Genomic DNA, 27,213 nt, shown 5'->3' on the forward strand with positions numbered 1-27,213 from the left:
ATTACAGCTGTAGTTTGACTGGCTTCTCTGGTCAGCTAATTTATTTTTTTTACAGCTCCACTGTTTTGTGATGCCCACTGAAGGAAATTTACATAACATGAAAATCCACTTCAATCTACGATATTCTATAATGGATACTGTATGTTATTGTCATTTTAATTGCAGTGGAAACATTAATGGCACTATTTATTCATATTTTCTTATCATATATATCAGTGCATGTAAGGAAAACTTATGAATGTTGCCCAGTTGTTGATGTTTTATTCCTTATTCTGTTATATGATGAGACCATTTTTTTCTGGATGAGCAAGACCAGACCATGGCAATAACAGCTATTAAATGATGTATTGATTCCTCCTCTGAAGAATAATTCTGTGGAAACTGAAAAAAAGAAAATGAAAAATTCAGTCATCTTGGTAAGCAATGGACTTATCGAATGCCATCCCTAAATGGTTATTTTACTACAGGGATTTTTTGTTGTTCTTATGCTTTGTTCACATCTAAAATCGCAATCGATGACGCCGGCGATTTGCGATTTTGTGGGCAATTTCCCCCCCCCCCCTCCCACCGCTCAGGTGGATGATGCGTGTTTTTTTTTTTAAAGCGCCTTTCTAAGCGCTTTTGCAGCGCGATTCGGCTTTTTTCAGTTCCTGACCTGGAATGGAATAAATCCCGGCGGATCGCTCAAAATCAGTCTTATCACCCGAACGACAGTCTGTACACACGCCCGATTTGGTGTGTGGACGACTGAACGACGGGACGTTCAAACGACCCGTCTGGAAAAATCCGACGTGTGTATGGGCATTAAAACCCACACTAAATAATGTGCTGCATGGACTGGATTAGATTTGTCCATTTTAAAGTTGGCATAAAAATTTGCATGAACTTAGAATTATTGGCATCTCGTTGACCATTCCTGCTAAATATCAGTAAAGAGACTGTGATTTCTAAGTAAAAATCCAAGTGAGTTTTCATATACAAGATTTATTTTTTTTACCATGCTAAAAGGCAAAAGAAAATTATATGTGAAAGAACTGAGTTTTTGGTAGAGTGTGGAAAAGTTATTTATTGCAGCTCGTATCTCTGTTGGGCAGATTTCTTCAGTTTCGGGTGTTTCAATGGCTAATTAGTAGACCTCCTCAGCAGTGATAGATATACTAATAAACCTGGTAAAAGTAAAATGTCTTCATATTACTACTACAAAAAGTGGTTTACCTGTCTGAATTGTCATTGGAGAGATTTGCCAGTGACAGGGTTGTAAAGAAATATTGCCAATGTTGATTCAGACACCAGAACACACCTAAGGACTCAAACCCACTTGAAGCCTTTTCTAAGCGCTAATGCAATGCTATGGAGGATTTTTATAAAATCACATTGCTCAAGTGGGATCACACCCATAGAATTACATTAGCAAGTGCTTTTCAAATCACAAAGTGCTCCGAAAAGCGCTTCTAGTGGGTTCCAGGCCTAAGGGCCCTTTTCCACTAGCAATCGCTAGCGTTCACGCTGAACACTAGCGATTGCTGAATCGCAATTACCGGCGATTCCCCGACGTTCGCGGCCGCGATTTTGCTATGCTATGCACTGCATAGCAAAATCGCGGCAATTATCGCTCCGCCGCGCGTTCGCGTTCCCCGCAAAAAAGAATCGCGGTAGTGGAAATGACCTACCGCGATTCCCATGTTAAAAAGCAAACCGTAGCGATTGTAAAATCGCTAGCGGTTTGCGTTTTTGCGATTCAGCCAGCGCTGGTGGAAAAGGGCCCTAACACAGGTTGAAATCCAACTCCACTCCATCCAAACCTCAGAGCAGGGGCGCTGCCAGCCTACAAGCGAGGCAAACCCCCGCTTTGGGCCTCACTGTGGCGGGGGGCCGCTGACCTGCTCTGTGTGATCCCAGGGGTCCCCAGTGAAAATTTTCACACAACCTTGCTCCTGCGCAGACTCCTCTCACCGCGCTCTCCTCCTGTCACCGCCACTGACGTCCTGTTTCCATGGTTATCCAACGGCGCCTCTAATGATGTCAGTGGTGCTGCTGGAAGTAACCATGGCATAGGATGCGTCGAGATGGCGACAGGAGGAGAGTGCGGGAAGAACAGGAGAGCGCGCTTAGAGGAGTCTGTGTTGGAATGAGGATTCAAGTCACCTCTGACTACTACTAGCACTTATAGCTCATTACCTATACTGAGGGCCCCACCTGTACCTGGCTACCTATATGCAGTACCTATAGCTCACTACCTATATTGAGAGCTCCACCTGTACCTGGCTACCTATACTGAGGGTACCACCTGTACCTGGCTACCTATACTGAGGTCACCACCTGTACCCTATCTCATATGTTAACCGGGGACTACCTGTATTTTGCTAGTATCTGGCTCCACCCACTTTTCCACCATGGCGTGCTTTATTTGGTGGTGTTGTCTCACTTATGGGGGGGGGGGGGGGCGTTTGGGCCTCAAATCAAGCTGCTTGGAGCCACCAAAACCTTAGCGCACCCCTGCCTCAGAGAGAGAGAGTTTGGCTGGAGTTTTACTATAATATATACAGAAAACCATAAATGGAAAGTTTTTGAGGTACATCAGCTTGCGTTATTTCAGTTACAAAGTAACAGACACAACAAAGCCCATCTACGAAGCAAACATGTCAACAATTGTTTGTACAATAGAGGACATAAAAGTTTTTTTCGTGTTATGTTTGGAAAATCAGTATATGAACTTTTTTTGTTGCTTCAGTTGATGCCTAGGGGATGATTGCGCCTTACGATGAGTTAACCTCCCTAGCGTTCTGATTATAAGCGGTGCACGGCCGCGGGAGGGGCTTTTTTTGGCAATTTTTTTTTTAACATGTAGCTAGCCTAGCGCTAGCTACATGCTTCCCCCCCCCCCTCCCTTCGCTATCCACCCACCCCTCTGATCGCCGCCGGCGCAAATACCCAACATTGAATCCCGCTCTGAACGGGATTTCCTGTATGGGCTTCCCCTGTCGCCATGGCGACGATCGGACTGACGTCATGACGTCAGGGGGAGTCCCGATCCACCCCATAGCGCAGCCTGGCGGTGAATGGCCAGGCTGCGCAACGTTTTTTCGGGGTGGAGCCTCTTGTGGCGACGATTGGAACAAGCACACAGCTAGCAAAGTGCTAGCTGCGTGTTTAAAAAAAAAATATGCTAATCGGCCCTCCAGGGCCTGAGCAATCCAGCGCGGCGGTACTGGACGAGCTAAGCTTGTGCGTAATGCCCAGCTGGTTAACCTGTCACAGTTAATTTAAAAAAAAAAAAAAAGATAAACTAAATGCATTGGTTTTTTTTCTGTATTCTTCAAATGTAAGTATTATCAATCTTTCACATATAATATTCATGATTTTATAAATATTTAAATAGAATCAGTTGTAGATCACCTAACATATTAAACAAATCAGTTCTATCAATCTGATTTTAAACATGACATTCAAATTTTCTGCTTGCCGCTTTGTCCTTTGCATTGTGTACTTTCCAATGTCACAGTCTTCAAACAAAGATATTTGATGTGGCTTTACATGACGTCATTTACAGAACACTCCCATGCTAATCGTACCTTCCAATCTTATCCTGAAGGGCAGTTTAATTGTTTATTCTAAGCTTGAATGTCACTTTTCCTTCAAAGGGGTCATGAACATTGTCGGTGGTAATTCCCTCAGCATGAACTGTGCACACTACTTCAAACTCCTTATTATGTGGAACTTTCAGGAATTTCACTGCTACCAATGGATTGGTGAAGTTTGGCTGGAAAAAAAAACATATCATCAGAGGTTTTTACAAACAGGAGTAGGAAATAATAAATCTATAAATGGTGTTACCTGAATTATCTTTCCATAATATGGGAAGTACTGCAAGTCAAAAGATGCATCTGCAGGGAAATATTGCAAGTCCCAGGGTGTTTGTTCAACCTGAATATTAAAAGTACAAGTCAGATTTTTTGCAGGTGTGTTTGAAGACAATTTTTCATTTTTTTTTAAAATGTAGAAACGGTTTAGTTCTTGAAATAGTAACTACATTTCTGGTGTAAGAAATAACTTTACTGAAGTACACTGTTTTGTTACAACAGGATTATTATGCTCTAATAAGTCTCATTAAAATGTCTTCTAGAAAATGCCTTCATTATGACAACTTTAGAGCTCCAGAGGACCCATCAACAGCATAAGAAAAAAGAAAAGAAAAAAGTAGGAAGCTCAAGTTAGCTCTGCCAGGGATTTGCCTGGTGGATCACTTCGACCAAGTCACGTCCCAGAGTGTTGTTCTCCCCACTTACCCCACATGCCGCATGAGGTCACTCCTGCACTGCCCTGTTGGCCCTCCGTTCTCTTGCATAGTAACAGAATATATTGCTGGCCTATAAGGTAGAAATGTGTCTGTACAGACCTGCAATGCTGCCCAAGAGATCGGGTCCTGATCCCCGCCAGTTGACATACCTTGTCCTTGTGTACAAAGTTTAAGGAGTTAATATTTTGTAATATCCCTGCATCTATACATGTAAGAAAAATCTATGGGGCTGATTTATCAAGGCGGAGCAAAGAAAACTGGAGTGAAAATGGAGCAGATGTCCAGGACAACCAACTGCTTTATTTTTGCTACAGTTTTTCTTGCATCAGTCTTGAGGAATGTCCATTTGGTTGTACGCAATATCAGTATCTATACAACTTTTTTTTGTGTACAATTATTACTTTTTTGGCTTGTTTTAAGGTAAATGACAATGGCCTCGATTCATAAAGCATTCCTGCATGGGGTAATGCTGAAAACGGCTGACTTTACTGAGCACTTAGCAGAATGTCAATTCGTAAACCCTGTTCCCGTATGAAAAGCTGAAATGACCGAGCAGTGAGGTAAATTACCGTCTTGTGCGGTGAACACCTCCAGCACATGTCAGTAAATGTCAATTCATAAAGATTAGAGCAGACCGGTAATGGCACGGAGAATAACGCCTGCTATGAAGAGGTGATAAGACAGTGATAAGTGCAGGGATTAAGGGCCTTTTTCCACTAGCTTGCGATTTGCTTCTGATCGCAAGGTACATTAAACTAATGGAAACTGCAGCAGCAATTTCCATTAGTGCGATCCGATTGCGATGCGATTTTGGTCAAAGCTCAATCGTCATCCTGCCGCGTTTTGTATGCGATTGAGCTTGACTATAAGGAGTATAGTAGCTCAATCGCATGGTGGAAATTGAAACGTGATCGGAATCGCAATCACGATCGCATTTCATAGTGGAAAAGAGCCCTAATGGAGACTCAGCAGAAGCAGTGAGACACAGGCAGCAGCAGAGTGATCGGAACAAACAAGGCTTCCCTGAATACCCTAGGCTGTGTTTTTAACCTCTTGGGTACCTGTTTTTTCCAATAACCCTCCAGGACAGGTGCTACATATGAGATTCGGGCCCGCCCCCAACAGGAAACACAAAGAACTAGCTCTCTATAAGTTCCACCTCTAATCTCTACCTGCCAGTTCTTTGTGTTTCCTGTTCCGGGGAACACCTAGCTCTCTTAGCTAGTTGTGGTCAGCAGCCAGGCAGTGCTGAGGCCATAAGAACTACTATAATGTAGCCCTGTCCTGATGGATATGGTGGCTACCTGGTATCCGGCGTCCGATTTTGTGGAGGCTGAAGGCGGCTTTGGAGGCAGTCTTGGCGGAGGCTATCCGCGTGTCGGAAGGTGGCTAAACCTGGCGGAGGCGGAGAGGTAGCTGCTAGGTGGGAGTACGCTGAGCAGGGTGTCCGAGCGGAGCATGGGCAAGCCGGCTGTCAGCCCTGTACTTCCGCCCTTACGGAAACGTCACGTCCGGTGACGTCATTTCCGCTTCCGGATCACGCGTCTGTCTAGAAGCTGCGGCGTCCATCCTCACACGCGGCTGGTGTGTCGGAGGAGATGGACGCTAAACAGAAGACGTCAGATCAGGTAAGAGGCAGTGTCGGAGGACAGGTCGCCCGTCTGGTCTGCGAGGTCTGATGTTGCTATAGGCCGCAGTCTGGTCAATAGAGGTCTGCAGGGGGTACTTGTATTTGCCTATCTCTGTGGATCTTTTTTATAGCTTGAAAAGATATATATTGATCATGTGGGCGGCTGTTAAGGGTAAAGCAGTCTGGTGGCTTCATATGATTTGATATTATAGGCTGAACATAGATTGGCCTTCAGGATATATATGGTATTAACATTATATTATGGCATGATGTTAGAATAGCTGGTGATTTTACTGAAAAAGATGGTCTTAGGATAAAACATTGATTATGTTATTTGTATGTTTTCCTAGGATGCTATGGAGTCTGATAACTCTGATAGGCCCAGGAGTTGCATTCTGTGTAACAAACCTTTACAACAACACTGGCCAAAAGCATCATGTCAGAAATGTATATCTAGTATCATTAATGAAGATAATACAGCTTCATGTAAAGACTTTATGTTCACCATGCGGCAAGAGATGGTGGAGACCTTTAAGGCATTTAGAGAGAGTCTACCAACTACCTCAGCACAAGATCAACAATCAGTGCGTCCTGTTAAACCCAAGAAGGCTACGAGTAAATCTCCCAGGATAATTTATTCCTCAGAGGAAGAGCAGGATAGTCACCATGACACTGGTGAACCAGAATCTAAATCTTCTTTAGAATTGTCAGATTATGAAGATCCTGAGGATGCATTTAAGTCTTCTAGGTTTAAATTTGCTTCTGAAGAGACGGAGGAATTGTTGAAGGCAATTTACTCAACCCTTGATATACCCCAGAAAAAGATCTCTGAGAAATCCTTACATGATAAGTTGTATATGGGTATGGAGCCCTCTGAGCAACTTTGTTTCCCAGTCCACAATTCAATGAAAAATTTAATCACATTACAGTGGAAAGAACCCGATAAGAAATTGTTTATTTCAAAGGGATTCAAAAGGCGTTTTCCTTTCTCAGAAGAGGATGCTAAGTTATGGGAATCATGTCCCAAGCTGGATGCAGCTTTTAGTCAGGTTGAGAAGGATAATGAGTTAGCCTTTGAGGATTTAGGTCGATTAAAAGACCCAGGAGATAAGAGAATTGAATTCTCTCTAAAAAAGGCATGGTCAGCCTGTGCGACTAACTTTAAACCGGCTGCGGCGACAACTTGTGTGTCTCGCACCATGTCAGTATGGTTAGAGAGAATAAAGAAGTTGGTAGAGCAGGATGCCCCTAAAAAAGATATTTTAGAAGCAATTGAGGTTGTGGAAGGAGGCAATGACTATGTCATAGATGCAGCCTCAGAGTCTTTAAGGGTCACAGCTAAATCTACAGCATTAATAAACAATGCACGTCGGAATTTATGGTTAAAAACTTGGGAGGGTAGTCAAGCTTCCAAAGCTAGAGCCTGTAGTCTTCCCTTCCAGGGAAAGTTGTTGTTTGGCCCTCAACTCCAAGAAGTATTGGAGCGGACAGCCAGCAAGAAAACTACATTTCCTAAAAAGAGGAAGTTTGAGCCGAAAAAGAGACCGTTTTTTCGGAGGAATCAGACACAGGGCAGAGATCAACAGAGGCGTAAGCCTTGGATGGGTAATAAGGCGTTTACCAAGAAAAATCCGCTCTTTAGAGCGGCGGAAAATAAAGATAAGCCATGACGCCAACAAGGTGGGAGGAAGGTTAAAAGCATTCCTATTAGGTTGGAAAGAAATAACAAGAAACAAATTTATTCTAGATCTAGTAGAGAATGGATACAAGATTCAGTTTTCAAGTCCTCCTCCCAAACGATTTATTGTCACTCAGGCTCCAAAAATACCAGAGGAAAGGAGGGCCATGCGACAGATTGTGAAAGATATGCTCGCAAGAGATGTGGTTTGCACAGTGCCTTCCGATCAGGAGGGAGAAGGATTTTATTCCAGAGTGTTTCTGGTAAAAAAGCCCACGGGGCAGTATCGATTGATACTAAACCTCAAACCTTTGAATCCTTTCATAAGGTACGAGAGATTCCGAATGGAGACGGTTTTCACAATGCGAAACCTTCTATCCCCAAATTGTTTTATGATCAATATCGATCTAACAGATGCCTATTGGCATATCCCAATAAGAAAAGAGTCTCAAGTTTTCCTTCGGTTCAGTGTAATGACAAGTGTAGGTCTAGAACATTTTCAATTTTGCTGTCTCCCATTCGGAATCTCGTCGGCACCCAGAATTTTTACAAAAGTCATGGCAGAGATTGTGGGAGCTCTACACCTGAAGGGAATTTTAATAATTCCTTATTTGGACGATTTGTTGGTGGTAGCCGACAGCATACAGAGTCTGGAGAACCACAAGGAGATGGTGATAGGACTATTGGAGCAAACCGGGTGGTTAGTGAATCATCAAAAGTCTTACCTAGTCCCAACACAAGAAATTCAGTTTTTGGGGTTCAGGATAGATTCCATTTCACAAAGATTGTATCTCCCTCAGGACAAGATAGTAAAACTTCAGAAAATGATACAGCAATGTCAGGAGGAAGTTATTACAACAGTAAGACAGGTAATGAGACTGATCGGTTTTTTAACCTCCACAGCACCTTCAGTATATTGGGCACTGAAACATATAAGACCTCTTCAGCAATGGCTTCTACACAACTGGAAGGGAGCTCATACAGCTTTAGACCAAACTCTTTGCATACCAATAGAGGTAAAACAGACATTAGATTGGTGGATTCAGGAAAACAATCTTACACAAGGTCGACTGTGGAGGTGTCCAGTAACAAAGATCCTAACGACAGATGCCAGTCTCACAGGTTGGGGGGCCCACATAGAAGGCATCTGTTTACAGGGTACTTGGTCAAAGGAGGTAATGTCGCAATCATCAAATTTCCGAGAACTACTTGCAGTAAAGGAAGCTTTGATACAAACGACATACAGATTAAACGGCCACCATCTACAAGTCCGTTCGGACAACATTACAGTTGTAATGTACTTGAACAAACAAGGAGGAACGAGATCAGATCAGCTTCTAGGGCTGGTGCTGCAGATATTAGACTGGGCAGAGCAGAATCTTCAGTCAATCTCAGCAGTTCATCTCAAGGGGTCTCTAAATACTATGGCAGATCTATTAAGCAGAAAGAAGATGTCAAATTCAGAGCTAAGTCTAAATCCAAAAATATTCAGAGAATTGACACAGAGATGGGGACATCCCCAGATAGATCTGTTTGCCAACTGGGAAAACACGCACTGCACCCGGTTCTTCTCTCTAGACCCAAGAGGAGCTTTAGGAGTAGATGCATTGGCCCAGACATGGGACTTTCAGATCGCCTATGCATTTCCTCCAATCCCTCTATTGTCAATGGTATTGCAGAAACTAAGAACGACAACAATGTATCTGATATTGATTGCGCCCAATTGGCCAAAACGACTCTGGTTCCCAATACTAAATTCAATGTTGGTGGACAGACCGATCCATTTGAGAGACAGACACAATGTACTAAGAAAAGAAGGCGAGTTGACTCAGATTCCCAATCTTCAGCTGACAGCGTGGTTTCTGAAGGGCAAATCCTAAGACAAAGAGGTTTATCTGACAGAGTGACAAAGACAATATTAAATAGTAGAAAGAAGGTTACAAGAGCTATTTACTTAAAATATTGGAAAACCTTTTGTAGCTGGAAAAAAGAGGTAGGTCTGAGATCAAATAGACTGGCGACAGTATTAGAATTCTTGCAAGACGGTATTGACAAGAAGCTGGCATTAAGTACATTAAAGGTGCAAGTTGCAGCCCTTTCAGTTTTTCTTAATAGGCGGTTAGCCTTAGAACCATTAGTTATTAGATTTATGAAATCAGTTGAACGATCCAGACCAGTAATAAAACGTTCGTATCCTAGATGGGACTTAACCTTAGTGTTAAACACTCTAATGAGTGATGAGTTTGAACCGTTGAGCAGTATTTCATTACGATTGTTGACTATTAAGACAATTTTCCTCGTAGCTATGACCTCAGCAAGGAGGATAAGTGAACTGGAAGCCCTGAGTTCAGTCGAACCTTTTTGTATGGTTTTTCATGATAGAGTAGTCCTGAAGACGACAAGTGAATTCTTGCCAAAGGTAGCTACTATATCCAATAGGATGCAAGAGATTGTATTGCCATCCTTTTGCAAAAACGCCACTGATCCCAGAGAGATGAGATGGCATAACTTAGACGTCAGAAGATGTTTACTATATTACCTTGACAGAACTAAGGAATTCAGGAAATCTACAGCATTATTTATTAACTTTTCTGGAGCAACAAGAGGGAAAAGTATGTCCAAGGCATCGATAGCCAGATGGATCAAGATCTGCATTAATGAAGCATATAGACTTAAAGGTATACCATGTCCAAAGGATATAACAGCACATTCAGCTAGGTCAGTTGCAACTTCCTGGGCTTACAGAGCTGGAGCTACGGCAACCGACATCTGCAAGGCGGCAACCTGGAAGACGGTTAACACCTTCATCAGGCACTACAGGTTGGATCTACTATCGGCGGAAGAACAGGCTTTTGGAAGGAAAGTTCTTCAAGCTGTGATCCCTCCCTAAGGTTAGTGTTGTTCATTGCATATCATCTCATATGTAGCACCTGTCCTGGAGGGTTATTGGAAAAAACCAAAATTAGCTTACCTGGTAATGCTGTTTTTAATAACCCTCCAGGACAGGTGACCCACCCTAAGACTTATACGTGCACGTAAATAATGGTATGTTGTAAACATGTGTTTATGTAAGTTGTAAGTATATATTTATGTAATATGTAAGGTATTCTATCGGAACAGTTAATTGAGACGTACTGGCAGGTAGAGATTAGAGGTGGAACTTATAGAGAGCTAGTTCTTTGTGTTTCCTGTTGGGGGCGGGCCCGAATCTCATATGTAGCACCTGTCCTGGAGGGTTATTAAAAACAGCATTACCAGGTAAGCTAATTTTGGTTTTTCAGGTGAACATCAAGCCTGGCATGTAAAAAGTTTCTTAAAGTTCTTCTACTGTAAGTGGTGGCAATTAAATAGATTGTTTACTTTAGCAAGACTAATAGACAGATTTTGAGCAGATTCAGGACAAGGAGAGGCAGTAAAACTAAACATGCACATCTAAACTGAAGTTGGGGATGTCTCTTTTACTGTAATGCTGTCTCTGCATGGAAAACAGCCAAATGTAACAACTCAGCCAGCTAATCATTAATGTAACAACTCAGCCAGCTACATTCCTCATGTTACCGACACTTTAGTTTGTGAAAACATTGCATTTCTACCACACCTGTGAAAATGTTTATGAATTAGCACACATAGGTCTAAAATACCGACTGCGGTATTTTCCCGCCCCGATTTTTTTTTTTTTTTACCGCAAAGCCTTTTATGAATCAAGGCCAATGTATGATGACGCTACCAATGGTGCAGCTTACTGACAACTTGTAGGGCCTGCATGTACCTCTTCAGGGGCGTAGCAATAGGGGGTGCAGAGGTAGCAACCGCATCGGGGCCCTTGAGCCAGAGGGGCCCCGGGGGGTCCTACCTCAACTTCAGTATTAGCTCTCTATTGGTCATGTGCTCATAATAATCACTTCTATAGATACTTTGAATAGTGGTAATCATTAATAAACGGTTTCCCCATCCCCTTCTTGCACTTCTGACACTGTAGTTGCCATTGGCAGGTTTTGGTGCACCGTATCAATTGTTATGTATAGAATGCTTGGGGGGCCCCACTGTAAAACTTGCATCAGGGCCCACAGCTCCTTAGCTACGCCACTGTACCTCTTACAGACTGAAATCAATTTATGCGCTCTTGTACAGCAGCTAGTTCCTACGTTATATAAGGAGGCCACAAATCTCTTTGCGCTATATACTGACATTTTCTACTATAATTCTGCCTCCTTCCTTTCTGTAAGCCCTCATCAACCCTTTAATAATACAGTCAGGACTGAGGCAATGTAAAAAATCATGTCAATTTGGCAAGTTATGAGAATATATCAAATGTTATACTCAAAAGCAGATGTTGCTAAAATACAACACAAACGCACTCTTAAACCTGGTACACACATCCAATTTTGATTGGCCAATGGCTGCCCAATGTTATCAATTTTACTATGAATAGAGTGTGCAGGTATGCTCTCATACTACATGGAATGAATCGACAATCAACATTGGATATGTGGCTTTAGTTTATGTAAAAACTTTAGATTTCCCTTGGCTGACATGAATTTTTGTGATCATCCTAGGTGACAATCCACACCATGGGCCATGATGTTTCTGGGGTGGTCATTAGTGATTGATACTGGATCAGTAATAACAGAAAGTCTACTGAGATTCCAACGGCAGGACACCACCCACTTGCCATGTGTGATTGGGAGCCAAGCAACGTGTCTATAAGCACTCGAACAATCACTGGGGCAACAGAGATTTAAAGTGTGCATGGCTTTAAATACAAAAACAGTCACAATGTATGTACGCACACATGCATTGCCTCTGAATACAGTTCTTGTGGACACTGCACTTTTTAGCTGTGTGCAATATTGCAGTAGTTGGAGTGCAGTGCTTATAGAAGCTGTACAGGCTACCAAAACACATCTTATGCATAAAACATTTTTTGACTACCTGTAGATTTAACATTAAACAATTCACAGATAAAAACAGACCTTTGGTAAGCACTTCAGTTTTGGGATGGAGTGGTTTCGAGGTACAAAATGTATTATCTGAAATAAAACATATTGGGTTATATGATATATGCTTCACTATATCATGCTTGCATCCCAGTTACACCTCTTTTGCCTCACAATTCTAGTTCACCTTTGAATTAGATCTGCATTTCAGTACTGTGTGAAATACAAACACAGTGTGAATTTTACATAGTTCATGGAATCTGAATTTACGTTTTGTTTTCCTGATAGTTTATCTGCATTTTTGTAAATGCTGATTACAACACCTAATAAGGGAAGCTGTTTTCCACTGGCTGCGGAATGCTTGCGGATCACAAAACTTGAGGTCATACTCAAACTGATAGAAATCACAAAATGTGTTTGCAATGCAGTTTTCCCCCAACCCTAAACATCAGTCCTGCTGCTGTTTTTGTCCATTTAGTGTTGAAGGTATAGAAACACGAAAAATTTGCATAGCAATCACAATGTTATGCAATTCTTTTTCCAATCTGGCAGCTTAAAATTTTTCCTGCTCATTTTTTTTCTGACCTGTTGCAATTGCGAATCATGCTGCACACCCATTGGATCGCATTAAAATTGCAGCAGAAATGGTTGCTGTTGGATGTGCATGAAATGTAATCACTATTATAATTGCAATGCACTGTGGAAAACAGCCTTTAGTGTTGGCTTACACAGCAAGCAATGAATACTTATTTTAGCTGGACAGGCCAAGGCAGTACGCATCACAACTTCGGTTTGTTCCACTGAAGTCCAGCATGTTTCTGTACAGTGGTGCTAGAAAGTTTGTTATAATTTAAAAAGGTACTTATTATGCCATCTGGAAAGTTTGGCAGCTTTTTGTTTAAGTTCTGTTTGCTCCCCCAGGAAGATCTGACCATTTTTGGAAAGCTGAAAGTCCCGGCTTTCTGTTGCACTGGGTTCCGAGTCAGTATGATGCTCAGTTCCCAAGTTATGGGGTTTTGAACGAGGGGTGTCCTCCTAACTTGGCTGCAGAAAGTGCAATTACAGAAGTACGGATAAGTACAGGCAGGATAAGTGTTCTTTTGCAATAGTCTCCTCCCAGCAGCAACAACCAAACAGGAGACTCCATTCTTTATGAGAGATAAGCAAATTAGCATGTTCAGCCCAAATGCTGAACATGTGCATAGTTGAGCAAATTTACTTTTGGGGGTGTTTACTTTGGATCCTCAATTTGCCGTGTGAGTTACCATACTCTTTCTGCAGTCTCATGAAATGTATGGCCAGTTTCACTCTCAAAACCGGCGTCAGCAACCCTAAAAACAGCCTTAGGGGATTTCCACTTTAATACGCGGTAATCCCAGTCTGGCCGATGGGGCAAAGCAAAAAGTGAGGTTCTCTAGCGCTCACTTCCTGTGGCCGAAAACATGAAGTGTGTGGAAGTGCATTGATAAAATACGCTTCTGCGCATGCATGCTGCAATGCTATACTAGGGGATTTTTTTTAAATATACGCATCGTCATACACTTGATGACTTCCGCCGTGTGTCGCCGTGACTTCCGCCGTGTGTTGCCGTGTGTCGCCACACAAATCAACGGTAATGTAGGTATGCGCTCATGTCAGAGTATCTGCGATCATATCCACCGCATTGCGTCGGTATGAAAGGCCCCATAGACTTTCATTGGCATAGTGTTGGCCTGCGGTTCTGAAAGTACAGAGTACAAGTTCTGAAAGCATCCTAACCTTACACAGTATTCCTGCCTATCTCCTTATTTGTAAACTTACAAATTTCAGTAATAGCCAAAGTAGTGAAAGCTTACCCTGTTAATTTTAAGAAAAATACACGGCTGCCCTTTCTTGTATCCAAAAGGATCTTCATCTTCAGGATTGTAGGCGCAGTCTCCGAGCTCTGCCTCAGTAAATTGGCAGGCGCGCATCTTATGGGGATCACTTGTAGCTAGGAACTTTGACACTTTAGTAACACCAGTACAATTTACATTCATTTCTTGCTGGACTGACACATTGTACACTGGAATTAAGGGAGAAACAAAACCATTCAGATCAAAGTTTTATTTTTTAACATTTTACATAAATTATTATTTTATACATTGATGACAAAAGATTCTATTCAGTTATTTTAACTATTTTTACAGTCTCCGTTACATGCAGCCTGGATCACATGCACAATGTTGTGCTAAATTATCTATATTTGCGAATCATTTCCTTTGTTCCTATCTATAAATTGTTGCTTGAGAAAGGACTCACGCCACACTTCTTAAAACGTATGGAGCACACATTTGAACATTTGAAATGTTATGTGCCTGCATCCTACTTTTTTAAATTCATTTGCATTTTTTGGGGATGGTTCTCATTTTTTTTGGTGTACCCAAGATTGTGAAAACACTTTTCATAGCAGTATAGTAATGTTAACTACTTTCAGATCCCTGCTACGCATATCTATGCTCCATATACTTCACTTGCGGATCGGGGACATAGATATGAATATTGTTTACTAACTACCACCGTTTGCAATTGTCGTGTCACTCCCGTTCGCTTTCGCCGCAATCCTGCCTTTCTGGGGTTGGGGTATGGGAAACATCTGTTCCCAAACCCGATCACCGTGCCTGTGATGTATAAAAGCTGATGACAGACGTCTTTTATTCACAAAATGAAAGTAACCAGTTTCATTCACTAATTCCCGTCTATTGTCAGGAACTAAGTGTGGTGCCATCTTGTGGCCAAAGGTAAAAATACAACCAAATACACCATACATATATATATATATATATATATATATATATATATATATATATATATATATATATATATATATATATATATATATATATATATATATATATATATATATATATATATACACATTTTTATTATTTTGTAACCCCTTCCACCCTATCCCATAGTTACCAAAATAATACACTTGTAGAAAAAAATTACTACATTTAAAAATAATGTTTTGCCTTATGGACTTTTCTTAATATGTATGTCATGAGGCTATATTATTGTTGTTTTTGTAAATAAATGCTTGTAATTATTGCTACAGTATATTAAAAAAAACAATCAATGGAAAAACTACACCTTTATTTCCAAATAAAATATTATCACCATACATTGTACTAGGGACAAAATGTATATGTTGTGTAACAAACGTTGGAGAGGCAGCCGCGGTGAACAGCGCTACCACCGCAGCTGCCTCCAGCACCCTGTTTAGCAATGTTTCCGCGCCTCAAGCGTCTAGCACGCCGAGGACGGGTCTGTCAGTTGCACATAGGGTTGCTTTGTCGCGTGCGCGCGCACAGACAGGACCTTTATGCGGGGAGGAGGCGCGTCAGCTGACCGGCCGGTCGGCTGATGTCAGAGGTGACGCTCGCCGCTCCTCATTGGCTGATAGGAGGGGGCGTGCCAGAGGGGTCTCCTCTGCTTCATAAGCCTGGCTGAATCACTCGCAACTTGTCTGCTGTTGCGAATACTCTGTGTTAACGCTCAGACCCTTAGATAGTTCCGGTGTGCTTTCATCCGGGAGGAAACCGGGGATTTTACACAAGATAGGAATTGTTTGATAGCCTTAAAGATTTACATTACTGTGTTATTATTTGTGCATGACTCTGGCTCGTTCTGACTACTCTTCTGCTCAGTGACTCTGTACCTCTGCCCATCTGACCTTGCTGCCGACTCTGCTTGCTTATACCTTCCTGTCTCTGTCTCCCGATTTTGTACTGCATCTGTCTGTCTGTTGCCGAACCTGATCTGTCTGACCACTCTACTCTCACCAGAGGGTCCTTGACTCTGGTGAGGGGCACTGTACTGTTAGTACCCACCAGCTCCTCTGGTGAGGTATTGCCAAAGTTATCAGTACTACTGTTGCACCAATCACTCATTGCTATTTGTGGTCACATCAGCTTCTTATATACCAGTATTATAGGTGATTCTGCAGATCACCATATAATCAGGTATATATCTGCATTATAGGTGATACTGACACAAATCGTTACATGTTGTAATAACATATACAATTGGTCACAACGCTCAGGAAAAAACAGGAAGAACAGAGTTCCAGTATCTCCAAATTGCAAGGAACTTCTCTTATGGAAGTATTTTAGCTCAGCTGCCATTTGTTCCCCAATTCACAAAAGCAGTGTGAAAACCTTGTATTCTGGGGGCCAGTGGCATATCTAAGAAGCGTTGGTCCCCAGTATAAGTTTTACATTGCGCCTCCCAAGCTTTCTATACATAACAAGTTATATACAACTCAGGAGCCTGTAGGCATAGGCGTTCTTGGTGCCCTAAACTCTGCCCCTCAACACAGGCCTCACCCCCAAGTAAAAATATCCTGAACCATAAACCATGCATCATGTCACTAACTATCCATAGGCTCTTACATTGTAATCACTGTCCCATGTCGCTAAGGATGACATGAGACAGTAATAAGCATGTATGAGCCTAAGGACAGTGACATACCTCAGAAATTAGAGTTCAGAATATTTTTTTAAGAATTAGAGTGTTAACTCTTGAGGTGAGTGAGATGAAACAGGGATTAGATTAAGATCGTGAGGTCAGTGATGTGGGCAGTGATTAGAGGACAGAGTAGTGAATGATGAGGAGGAAAGAGCCATAAAGTTGGGGATGTGGAAGACAGAGAAGTGATGTTTACCAGCGTAGGACTAATGCAGAGATAATACTGTGATTGAGGGAAGACACCTACTGGGCCCCCCTGGTCCAACGCCCGGTGCGGACGCAACCTTTGCACCCCCTAGTACTACGCCTCTGGGGGGGCCGTTTCTAGATAACTTAAAAGAAGGATCAAGAAGGGCTGTGTTGTGTTCAGTAACCACAAGCTGTGTTGGCTGTTACTTTGTATGGGTAATGTAAAATGCTAATGGGAATATAGATTTAGTGATCAATCATTTGTTTAGATGCATATCGATGTACTCCAGTTAGGATTTTTTTTAGTCTTTGATAAGTAAAAGGTGGGCTTGCTGGTGAGATTTCTTCACTTCTTGCTGCTGTTGACAAGCAGGACATGTAGAGAAATGGTCTCAATGGAAATGAAGAAAACAATGGAAATGGAAATGAAGTAATGAAAACTTTACTTGCCATTGCCAACCATCAATTTTTCATAATGACATTTCATTTCTGATTTTGTTATTTTGACAATGTAATGGTTTATCAAATACACCATAACAAGGATCACACCTAAATCACCTTTTGAACCGCCCCTGACCTTTGCCTAAAACTGATTTGTAAAATATTAACATCCAAATGACATACCTTTGAGGAAGTTGATTATAGTCTCCACAGAACCTTCATATGTTTTCTTGCTACTCATGTTATAAAATAATTCTATTTTATCATCATTATAATGATCTGGCCTCATAGTCACACCTGTGAGGAAAAAGAGTAGTTAAATATCTGTGTTAATATTCATGTAATTCAAGATGCATTCTGTGTACAAAGTCCTAACATAACAGCTGCAGAGTGCAATCTTCTTACAAAATGCACTGAGCAAGGGATTGCAGGCTTTCTGTAAAAACAACAAACTGTCCAGCTACTGTCCAAAGCAGCCGATAATGTACACTTCGGCCAAGTATAATTTGTTCATTTGGCTGCATGGCGTCCTCCCTTTTGTGTAATAATTGTGATCTCTCACACTTGGGGCAGTAATTATCTATTTAAAGTCCGAAAAACAGTGTGAAATGTCCATTTTCAGAATTTGCAGACAGCAAGAATGTAGCCCCATGGCAAAGAGAGAGAGATTGCAGCGATACTTTAGATCAGGGCTTTAGAACCCTGTAATCAAGTACCACCAATAGTGCATGTTTTGTGACAATCCACAGAGGTAGTTAATCAGCTCTGCTGAGACACTAATTACCTCACCTGTGTATGTTTGTGGTTTTCTGTTGGTGGTACTTGAGGACAGGGTTGGGAAGCCCTGCTTTAGATCAATGCAGGTCCCAAGGAAGTGCCTATACAAAGCCTTCGCAATCTTCCGCACTACCAGACAGTCCACCGAAATTCCAACATCATGGACTTTAGTGAAGTGTGGATTTTTTAACCACTACCGTGTAAATACGTATGTGTTAATGTACCTGCACCAGCGGGAATGCGTAAAAATGTACGCAATGCGGCCTGCCGACCCCGAGGTCGGCAAAAATGAAACTAGCTGGTAGCGGGGGACTGAATCAGCAGAAGGGGCCAGTGCACACCGAGCGGATTTGGATGCAATCCGCCTGTAAATCCGCTTGTCTAATGTATTTCAATGGGCTGGTGCACACCGGCGGTTTGTAGCAAACCGCAAACGTGCCTCCTGCTGCACGTTTGCGGTTTGCTAAAGACCTCAAACCGCCGGTGTGCACCAGCCCATTGAAATACAATAGCCAAGCGGATTTACAGGCGGATGCGGCCGGCGGATCGCATCCAAATCCGCTCGGTGTGCACTGGGCCAAATCTCTGAAATCCGCACCAAAAACCGCTAGCATTTTGTGAATCTGCTAGCGGTTTTGGTGTGCACTGGGCCTAAGTGACTATGAGAGCACAGGATGGCTGCATGGGGCTGGGAGAAGCCCCAGGTAAGGGAAACTCATTTTTGTTTTTTCCTGACAATTCCTTTAAAAGTTATAAGATATAATGCATTGTAAAATCCCAATAAGTTCAAATGATGTAAACTATAAAATATAACAAATCCATTCATATACTTAGGTTACAGGTTACATTTTAAACAGATGAATTACCTGGCGTCTTTATTTGATCCTGATAATACGGTACGTAAGGGCTGATAGACTGCATCAGGGAGTAGATGGAGAGTGCAAAGATGCCAATCATAATAACGTAAAAAGCTGCATAGTAAAGACTAATGTACACTGTTAAAAGAAAATACTGTAATTATTATTCAGTAATGATTTTTTTTCTGAGGGATGATTCATGTTTTATTTTCAAGATTATACATACATTTTAATTAGTAAGGGCTTGTTCACATTAGGGGCGATTTCGTTTTTTTTTTAGTGGTGGCGATTTTAAAAATTGCCTTAAAGGTAATATCTGGGCAGCTGCTAAAAAAAATAAAAATACAAACCCACTTACCTGGGGCTTCCTCCAGCCCGTGGCAGGCAGGACGTGCCCTCGGCTCCGCTCCGCAGGCTCTCGGTCTTCTCCGGTGGCGCACCCGACCTGGCCAGGCCGGCTTCCAGGTCGGGCTTCTTGTGCGCTCCAAAATGCGCCTCACGGCGGCGCGCTGACCTCATCGGATGTCCTCCGGGCTGTACTGTGCAGGCGCAGAACCACTGAGCCTGCGCAGTACAGCCCGGAGGACGTCCGATGTCGTCAGTGCGCCGCCGTGAGGCGCATTTTGGAGCGCACCTTTAAAAGCATTAGTGCAATGTTAACTTATGTGAACGTTCTCACACAAGTGATGAGCTTTCTAACCAATCGCAAATTCAGCGCCTGCACCATTTTCTGAGCGTTTGCAATTCAATAGAAAGGATAGGGAAATCGCTTAGTGCTTGAAAAAGCACTTTGAAAAGTGATTTCCCGAGCACTTTCAATGAAAAAATACATTGTTTTTATACATTTCTGGGGCAAACAGTTCACTTTCTGATGTCAGAAAAGCGTTAGAAAAGGCTTTTCTAAGCGCAAATCATTCTAATCGCTCAATAAATCGCTCAATGATTGCAATAGCACTGGTGATATATAATGTGAACAAGGCCTTAAAGGGAACCTAAACTAAGACAGATATGGATTTTTCCTTTTAAAATAATACCAGCTGCCTACCTCTTCTGCTGATCCTGTGTCTCTAATACTTTTAGGTACTGCCGCTAAACAAGCATGCAGATCAGGTGCTCTGACTGAAGTCAGACTGGATTAGCTGCATGCTTGTTTCAGGTGTGTGATTCACACACTACTACAGCCAAAGAGATCAGCAGGACTGCCAAGCAACTGGTATTGTTTAAAGGACAACCGAGGTGACGTGACATGATGAGATAGACATGTGTATGTGCAGTGCCAAGCACACAAATAACTATGCTGTGTTCCTTTTTTCTGTCTCTGCCTGAAAGAGTTAAAAATCAGGTATGCAAGTGACAGTTTCTGTCCGGATCGGGACCGGGTCGGACTGGGTCAGACTATAGCATAACCCTCACTGATTAGTCATTACAGCCATAAAATACTTTCCCGTCAGTAAATGGCTTCAGAGAGCAGTAAAGAGATAAAAAGGGTCAATAATTCATACTGTAGATTTGAGCTCTCGCATACTTCAACGAAGGTGTCATTGAGCAGAGACAATGAAACAGTAAAAACTTAAAAACTAGATTTAAATATAAAATCAAACTATCAATAAAAGTCATTTTTGGGAGATGGAGGATGGATACAATTGTTTTTCTCATCAGTTTATTTTCACCTCGGATGTGTTTTAAAAGGAAACCCATATCCCTCTGTTTAGATTCCTTTTAACCACTTGCCGACCGCACACTCATACCGTGTGTCGGCAAAGTGGTAGCTGGAGGACCAGCGACGCACATCTGCGTCGCCAGGTGCCTCCCTAATTAATCAGGAAAGGCCGCTCGCGCGAGCGGCCGTTTCCTGTTAGATCACGGAGCGGGTCTCCGTGAATAGCCTGCGAGCCGCTGATCGCGGCTCGCAGACTAAATGTAAACGCAGGAGACATTTGTCTCCTTTGTTTACATTGAACGGCGCCAATCAGCGGCCGGGGATCGCTGCCATGTGACAGAGGACATCCTGTCACAGGCTGCACAGGACGGATAGCGTCCTGTGCAGCCCCGATCACCAGGGGTAAGAGGGAGGGGGGGAATTTCGCCGCGGAGGGGGGCTTTGAGGTGCCCCCCCCGCAACATGCCAGCCGGCAGGAGCGATCAGACCCCCCCTGCACATCATCCCCATAGGGGGGAAAAAGGGGGGTGATCGGATCGCTCTGCATGCAACCTGATCTGTGCTGGGGGCTGCAGAGCCCACCCAGCACAGATCATAAAAAGACACGCTGGTCCTTAAGGGGGGGGGGGGGGGGTAAAGGCTGGGTCCTCAAGTGGTTAAAGTGGATCTGAGATGAAGTTTTACTCATTGCATAATTGTGTTCCTTTCCTATTATAGGGCATTCCTCAAGCCAAATACTTTTGGGTTTTTGTTTTAATACTTTAATTCCTTATAAGCTAAACAAGCCACGCCCACAGGTTTTCAGAGAGCCAAGGCATTTTCAGACAGTAGCAAGGGCTCATGGGGGCTCAGTCTGGGCAGGAGGAGGGGAGGTATTACTAGCCAGAGATTTCAGAGGCAGAGGGGAGGAGAGAGAAGGAGGGTGGATTAGGTTTTTTTCACAGGCTGAGTGCTCAAGATGCAGATAAGCTTGCCTGTGTGTAATGTTTACAAACAACATGGCTGCTGTCATTGTATCACAGGAAAAAATAATCATATTCTATTGAAGCTGTTTGCAGCTAGATTTGCTGTGTAAACTATCTAAACTTTAGTTAAGATATATAGACAAGTTACTTGTTATAGTTAGTTTTTCATTTCGGATCCGCTTTAAGGTCATCATTGCCAAAGACTTTTTTCAATGAAATAAGTAAAAAGATTATTTATAGCTCTTACTAAAATTCTTCCTTAATTATGTGAAGATTAAATCTGGTATGTGAACACAAAGTAGTTAGACTGGGTGCACAATTAATTCAGCACCAGTGCTGCAGATGCTGTTTGCATCAGTGTTGAAAGTGGTAGGTGAGTATGTACATTTTTTAGCTTGGAAAGGTTGGGTCAGGTTATGGTTAGGTAATTAGGAGAGGGTGTAGGAGTATCCTGAAAAAGGAGGGGAACAGTTAGGGTTAGAAGAAGGTATCAAGCTAGGGTAGGATTACAGCTATATTTTGATAAGGGTTTCAGACGGTTGGGTTTAGGTATTAGACAGGCAACTGAGAGCAAATACATTTTGGGTAGTGTTAGACTCAACAGAAGAGACACAGGTTAGTGTAAAAATTATGGTTAGGCAGATGAGGAGAGACTGCAGGACCCCTAATTTACTTATTGCCCCAAAAGTCTCTGTGGCAGGTACTTCTGCTCAAACCAGTGGGTGCTGGTTAATTGGGACCGAATTTATATGTAGACATGAAGATGGAAATAAAAATGTATTTTTTCTTGGTAGCTGTGTATGCAGTAGTTATTGGCAAGTTTCACTATGGGCTGTTGCATTATAACGTGCAGATAGCACAACCTACAATAACATTTGCAGTGGCATGCAATGTAACAGGCAAAAAAGCAAGATGTTCACTGTTCATAGATTTTAAATCACACCACGATACAATGCGCTAAAAAGTGTCCATTACAAAGCAGTGAAACACGTTAGTGTGAAAGCACTTCTACACATTGCTGTTGTAAATGCTGTTTAGCATTTGCCTTTATTTGATTTTTTGTTGCTAGAACATTTTGGCTAGAAGGGAAGAGATACAAAGCTTGTTATGGCTTGAGTGACCAGTACCTATTGCAAAGGCATTGCTTACTTTGATCCCTTGGTGATAGTAACAATATTGGTAATGCACAGTTATTGATATTGTATTATCAGGCATTTCTAACTATCCTTCCTCTACCCTATATCTTCATTCTAACCCTTCTAAACCAATACTTTACTGTAACCTGTGTAATGATAGCCAACACCTGGCTATACAATAGCTGAACACTGGCTGAATCCTTGAAAGCTGCCAATCAGCTACACTGTAGCCAAGCACTGACCATGGAACTGCCAACTGATGGCACTTAAGCTATATAATAGCTGAGCGCTGGTACCAAAATAAGGCCCCGACATTTCATAGCCACAACTTTGCATTGAGGTCTATGATAGCTGAGAGACCGGTACTCTAATCACCTGTTCTGCTGAGCACCACTATTGCCGCTACTAAACATAATCATAATTAAGGTAAAGGACAGCCTTAATAAGAAACCAGTCTGGTTTTCATGCAGTTAACTCAAATATAAAAAAAGTAGAATGCAGAAACGCTACACCATTATTGGTTAAAGTAAAACACTTACTGTATATAGCTGTTGTAAGTAAGATTCACTAAATTGATGTTGAATGTGTAAAGAACAACCTCAATGCTTGTCCAGGTGAGTAATAAAGTTATGACAAATGGCTGTCTTTCAACCACAAGTCACTGTAGCAATGGCTTCATATTAAACAAACCACTTTTCATTGACCTGCAGTCACCCAGTGTTAAAAATCCTCTAAGTGCCCACCACCACGAAAAGAATATACCATAAGCAAAATATCAAACATAGTATACAAAGACCGGCAGGCAAAAGAAGATCTGCACTCTTTATTCAGCATATAGCAGACAAATACAGAGAAGACTGGCTTCATGTCCTCCCCCCCCCCCCCCTACTTACTGACTGGTTTCTCCATTTAAGACCCCTGCGGATGCCACAAGGACAAAACCGATTGGAATGGAGAGTGTGCGCCTGGATTCATCTGAGATACTTACCTTTTTCAAAACCGATTGGAATGGAGAGTGTGCGCCTGGATTCATCTGAGATACTTACCTTTTTCAATAAGGGCACTAGTGCATTTTGGATTATATTTAAACTTTTGCCTTTTTTTTTTTTTAGTAGTAATAATAACCACTTTGATGATTTTAACACGGGGTGACCTCAGATCAACAAGAACATAACGTGGTTCATCTATCGTAAAAGCATTGTTACATGACTTGTGTTTTTTTTCTTAACTCAAATGTGAAGGCTTTGATTAGAGTGCTTTGGTTAGTCTATTTTTGGGTGCTATAAGTTGGTTTTTTTTTTTTACTATACAGCACATACATTAAATAAATAAAATTTGTATAAAATGTACATTTAAACCACATGTATGTACCATTTTTAGTGCAGCTTGTAACTTTTTCAGTTAATATACATTAAAATTCACTAAAGGTCATGAATATTTGTATAAAAATATACACAAGCACTGGTTATCTTCATGCAATAGCACACATTTAAAAATCATAATCTTGCATGCTCAAAGATGGGAATGGATTTTTAAGAGTAATCGTCATCAATCATGATAACAGATGAGATGTAAAGCATAAAAAAGTTCTAGCGCAATATAAACATGTTAAAAAAGTCAATTAAATGACTTGGTGTCTTGAGCTATAATGCTGGGAATGCACCATTATTTTTTTTGCAGACAGATGGCTCGATAGATAATATCTGACAGGTCTGATCTGATTTTGAAAGTTTTTATGATCGATTTTCTCATAGAAGTAAATAAATTTCAATCAGAGAATTGATCGGCCAGTAAATCGGCCAAACTCATAGTGTATTCCCAGCATAATAGATATTTCAGGCTTCCTCACTAGTTGTTTCATGGCTCTAATCATTATTGTCAAACAGTGGCACTACATTTGTAGAACTTTGAGTCATTGTCCAAATAATCAGTTAGAGCTGACTGCTTGAACTATCATTTTGAGGTTGAATAAACAGCACAGAAAGAAGTGTTATTTTGAACAGATTTAAATGCTAATCTTGTTGAACTTGATCAAAGTTAATGTCCTGACCTGAAAATTGTAGCAAATACATCACCAATTTGCACCAGATTAAATCAAAAGTTTACCATCCTGCCTGACCCTGCTCTAAATGCTCTTAACTTCTAAACATGTAACTGATTTTAAATGTAGCCAAACATTTCAGTCAGATGTGACCAACATTATCATGTTTGGTGAAAATCAACCAACTCATCTAAAAAGTGTATGGCCAATTTACAGTATAAAGTCATAAACATATGCAATATAGAAACAATAAAAGATGTGTACCCCATTTCTCAAAAGTTCTTCCCATAAATTCTGAAGTGTCTGGATTCCATAGAAAGCGACCAAAATTTTCCATCCGCTGACTGCATGTCTTCTTTTCATTAAAAGTTGCCATTTTTGTTGATCAAGATGAAACCCCTCTAAGGAGCACAGCCCATGAGAAAGAAAAGGCAGCATTGCACAAGGCTCTGACTCTCTTTTATAGAAACATGTGAAGGTTATTGAGATATCATTGATTCTGCTGTCAAATCAGATTCATATACTCTTTCTTATATTAGCATTGTTATCATTCTTCTCCAGCACAAGTCTCTTGATATCAGGTAGCACAGAGTTTGTGACTATCACATGTCCTTCCATTTTCTCCTACGTTCCCCACTAAAGAACCTTACGCACATTCTGCTCCTGTCCAGTAGTGTGTGAGTTCACCTTGATTAGTTTGTTTACTCTGATAAGAAAAGAAGAATTTATGTCGCACAGTAGAAACATATATTCCCATGTTCTTTTTTTCCCACTATATTTATATGCTAGTTTATACTGATGAAAACACAGCTTACTCATCAAAAACTTATCCTCTTTATTTTATGTACTAATACAAAGTGGATTTTTTTTGTATTTTACATTTTTATACAGTGCTGTTACATTTTCTATGGTGCTTTTTACAGATTGTATTGTAGTAATCACATCACATAAGCTATGTACACCACCTTGAATCATGGTCACCAGAAATGATCATTCTTGATTATTTTAGGCAGCAGTCTAGAAATGATCACTTGCTGCTCAGGTCCCAGCCAAGCAGTGTGTCCTGTGATATATAGAAGAGATGGGCAACAATTAAAAGATACTTGAGGTGACATGTGACATAATGAGATAGACATGTGTATGTGCAGTGCCTAGTACACAAATAACTATGACGTGTTCCTTTTTTTCTTTCTCTGCCTGAAAGAGTTAAATATCAGGTATGTAAGTGGCAGTTCCTGTCTGGGTCACGACTGGGTCAGACTACAGTGTGACCCTCGCTTATAAGAAATGACAACTATAAAACAATTTCCTAGCAGAAAATGGCTTCTGAGAGCAGGAAATAGATAAAAAGGGTCAATAGTTCATATATTTTAGCTCTGGTGTACTTCAATGAATGTCATTGAGCAAAAACAATAAACACTTAAAAAGTAGATTTAAATATAAAATAAAACTGTGGCATATCTTAAAAAGTAATTTTTAGAAGAAGGAGGATATATTCAATTGTTTATGTCATTAGTTTACTTTCACCTCGGGTGTCCTTTAAGAGAAGGCCACTGACACTAGGGGCCCCTTATGTATTTTTTTTCTGAATGCTAAAGCACTATAGTACCTGTATTTCCTAAATCCATGCTACAATGAGCAATAATGATGTGTAACAAACTCAATATACAAACTCAAAGCAATCTTTGAAGACAGGCCAATAAAAATAAATAGGTATGACTAGATTCTGATGATTGCTGTACATTATATATTGCTATTTGTGATTTCAAAAATATCTGAAGTTAGTTACAGGAACATGTAAAGTGTTCGACATATCTTAAAACGTGTTTAACATTTTTAGACTTTTTTGCTTTATTCATTTGTTTGTATAGGTGACATCAAATGGAATTGGTATGTCTATAGTGAGATATGTGTGCGAGAACAGGAGTATATGTGAATGGTAATGGCAGAGGCGCCTCTAGGCACCAGCTGATAAGCCAACTGCCTGGAGCGGAAGATTTATCTGGGGGTGCTTCCAGGGGGAAAAAAAGTTTATTTCTCTTGTCCTTAGAGACTGAAAACTGAGGGTGCGGAGATAAAAAGTTCTAATGAAAGCATCTGCTGCTCAGCCTCTCATA

General features: G+C 41.4%; 1 protein-coding gene across 1 annotated transcript; it reads right to left on the reverse strand.

The window, feature by feature from the left end:
• Nucleotides 1-343: 343 nt before the first annotated feature.
• ATP4B (ATPase H+/K+ transporting subunit beta) lies at nucleotides 344-25,472 on the reverse strand. Its single transcript, XM_068268104.1, has 8 exons — nucleotides 25,361-25,472; nucleotides 19,304-19,432; nucleotides 17,844-17,957; nucleotides 14,378-14,586; nucleotides 12,579-12,635; nucleotides 3,835-3,924; nucleotides 3,573-3,760; nucleotides 344-381 (listed from the first exon to the last, which is right to left on the reverse strand). Exons 1-7 carry the CDS (start codon nucleotides 25,470-25,472, stop codon nucleotides 3,599-3,601), a joined length of 873 nt encoding a protein of 290 aa, XP_068124205.1. The 3' UTR covers nucleotides 344-381; nucleotides 3,573-3,598.
• Between the last annotated feature and the right edge of the window lie 1,741 nt (nucleotides 25,473-27,213).

Source organism: Hyperolius riggenbachi, chromosome 2 (assembly GCF_040937935.1).
Source record: "Hyperolius riggenbachi isolate aHypRig1 chromosome 2, aHypRig1.pri, whole genome shotgun sequence".
Taxonomy (NCBI): Eukaryota; Metazoa; Chordata; class Amphibia; order Anura; family Hyperoliidae; genus Hyperolius; species Hyperolius riggenbachi.

Excerpts from the sequence above, each read along its gene's own strand:
- ATP4B (XM_068268104.1), bottom strand. The coding sequence starts at position 25,472 with ATGGCAACTTTTAATGAAAAGAAGACATGCAGTCAGCGGATGGAAAAT. Across the intron at positions 14,587-17,843 it reads TATAATCAACTTCCTCAAAG|TGTACAATGTGTCAGTCCAG; the intron begins GTATGTCATTTG and ends CCTTAATTCCAG. Across the intron at positions 3,925-12,578 it reads AACTGAAGTGCTTACCAAAG|GTTGAACAAACACCCTGGGA; the intron begins GTCTGTTTTTAT and ends TTTAATATTCAG.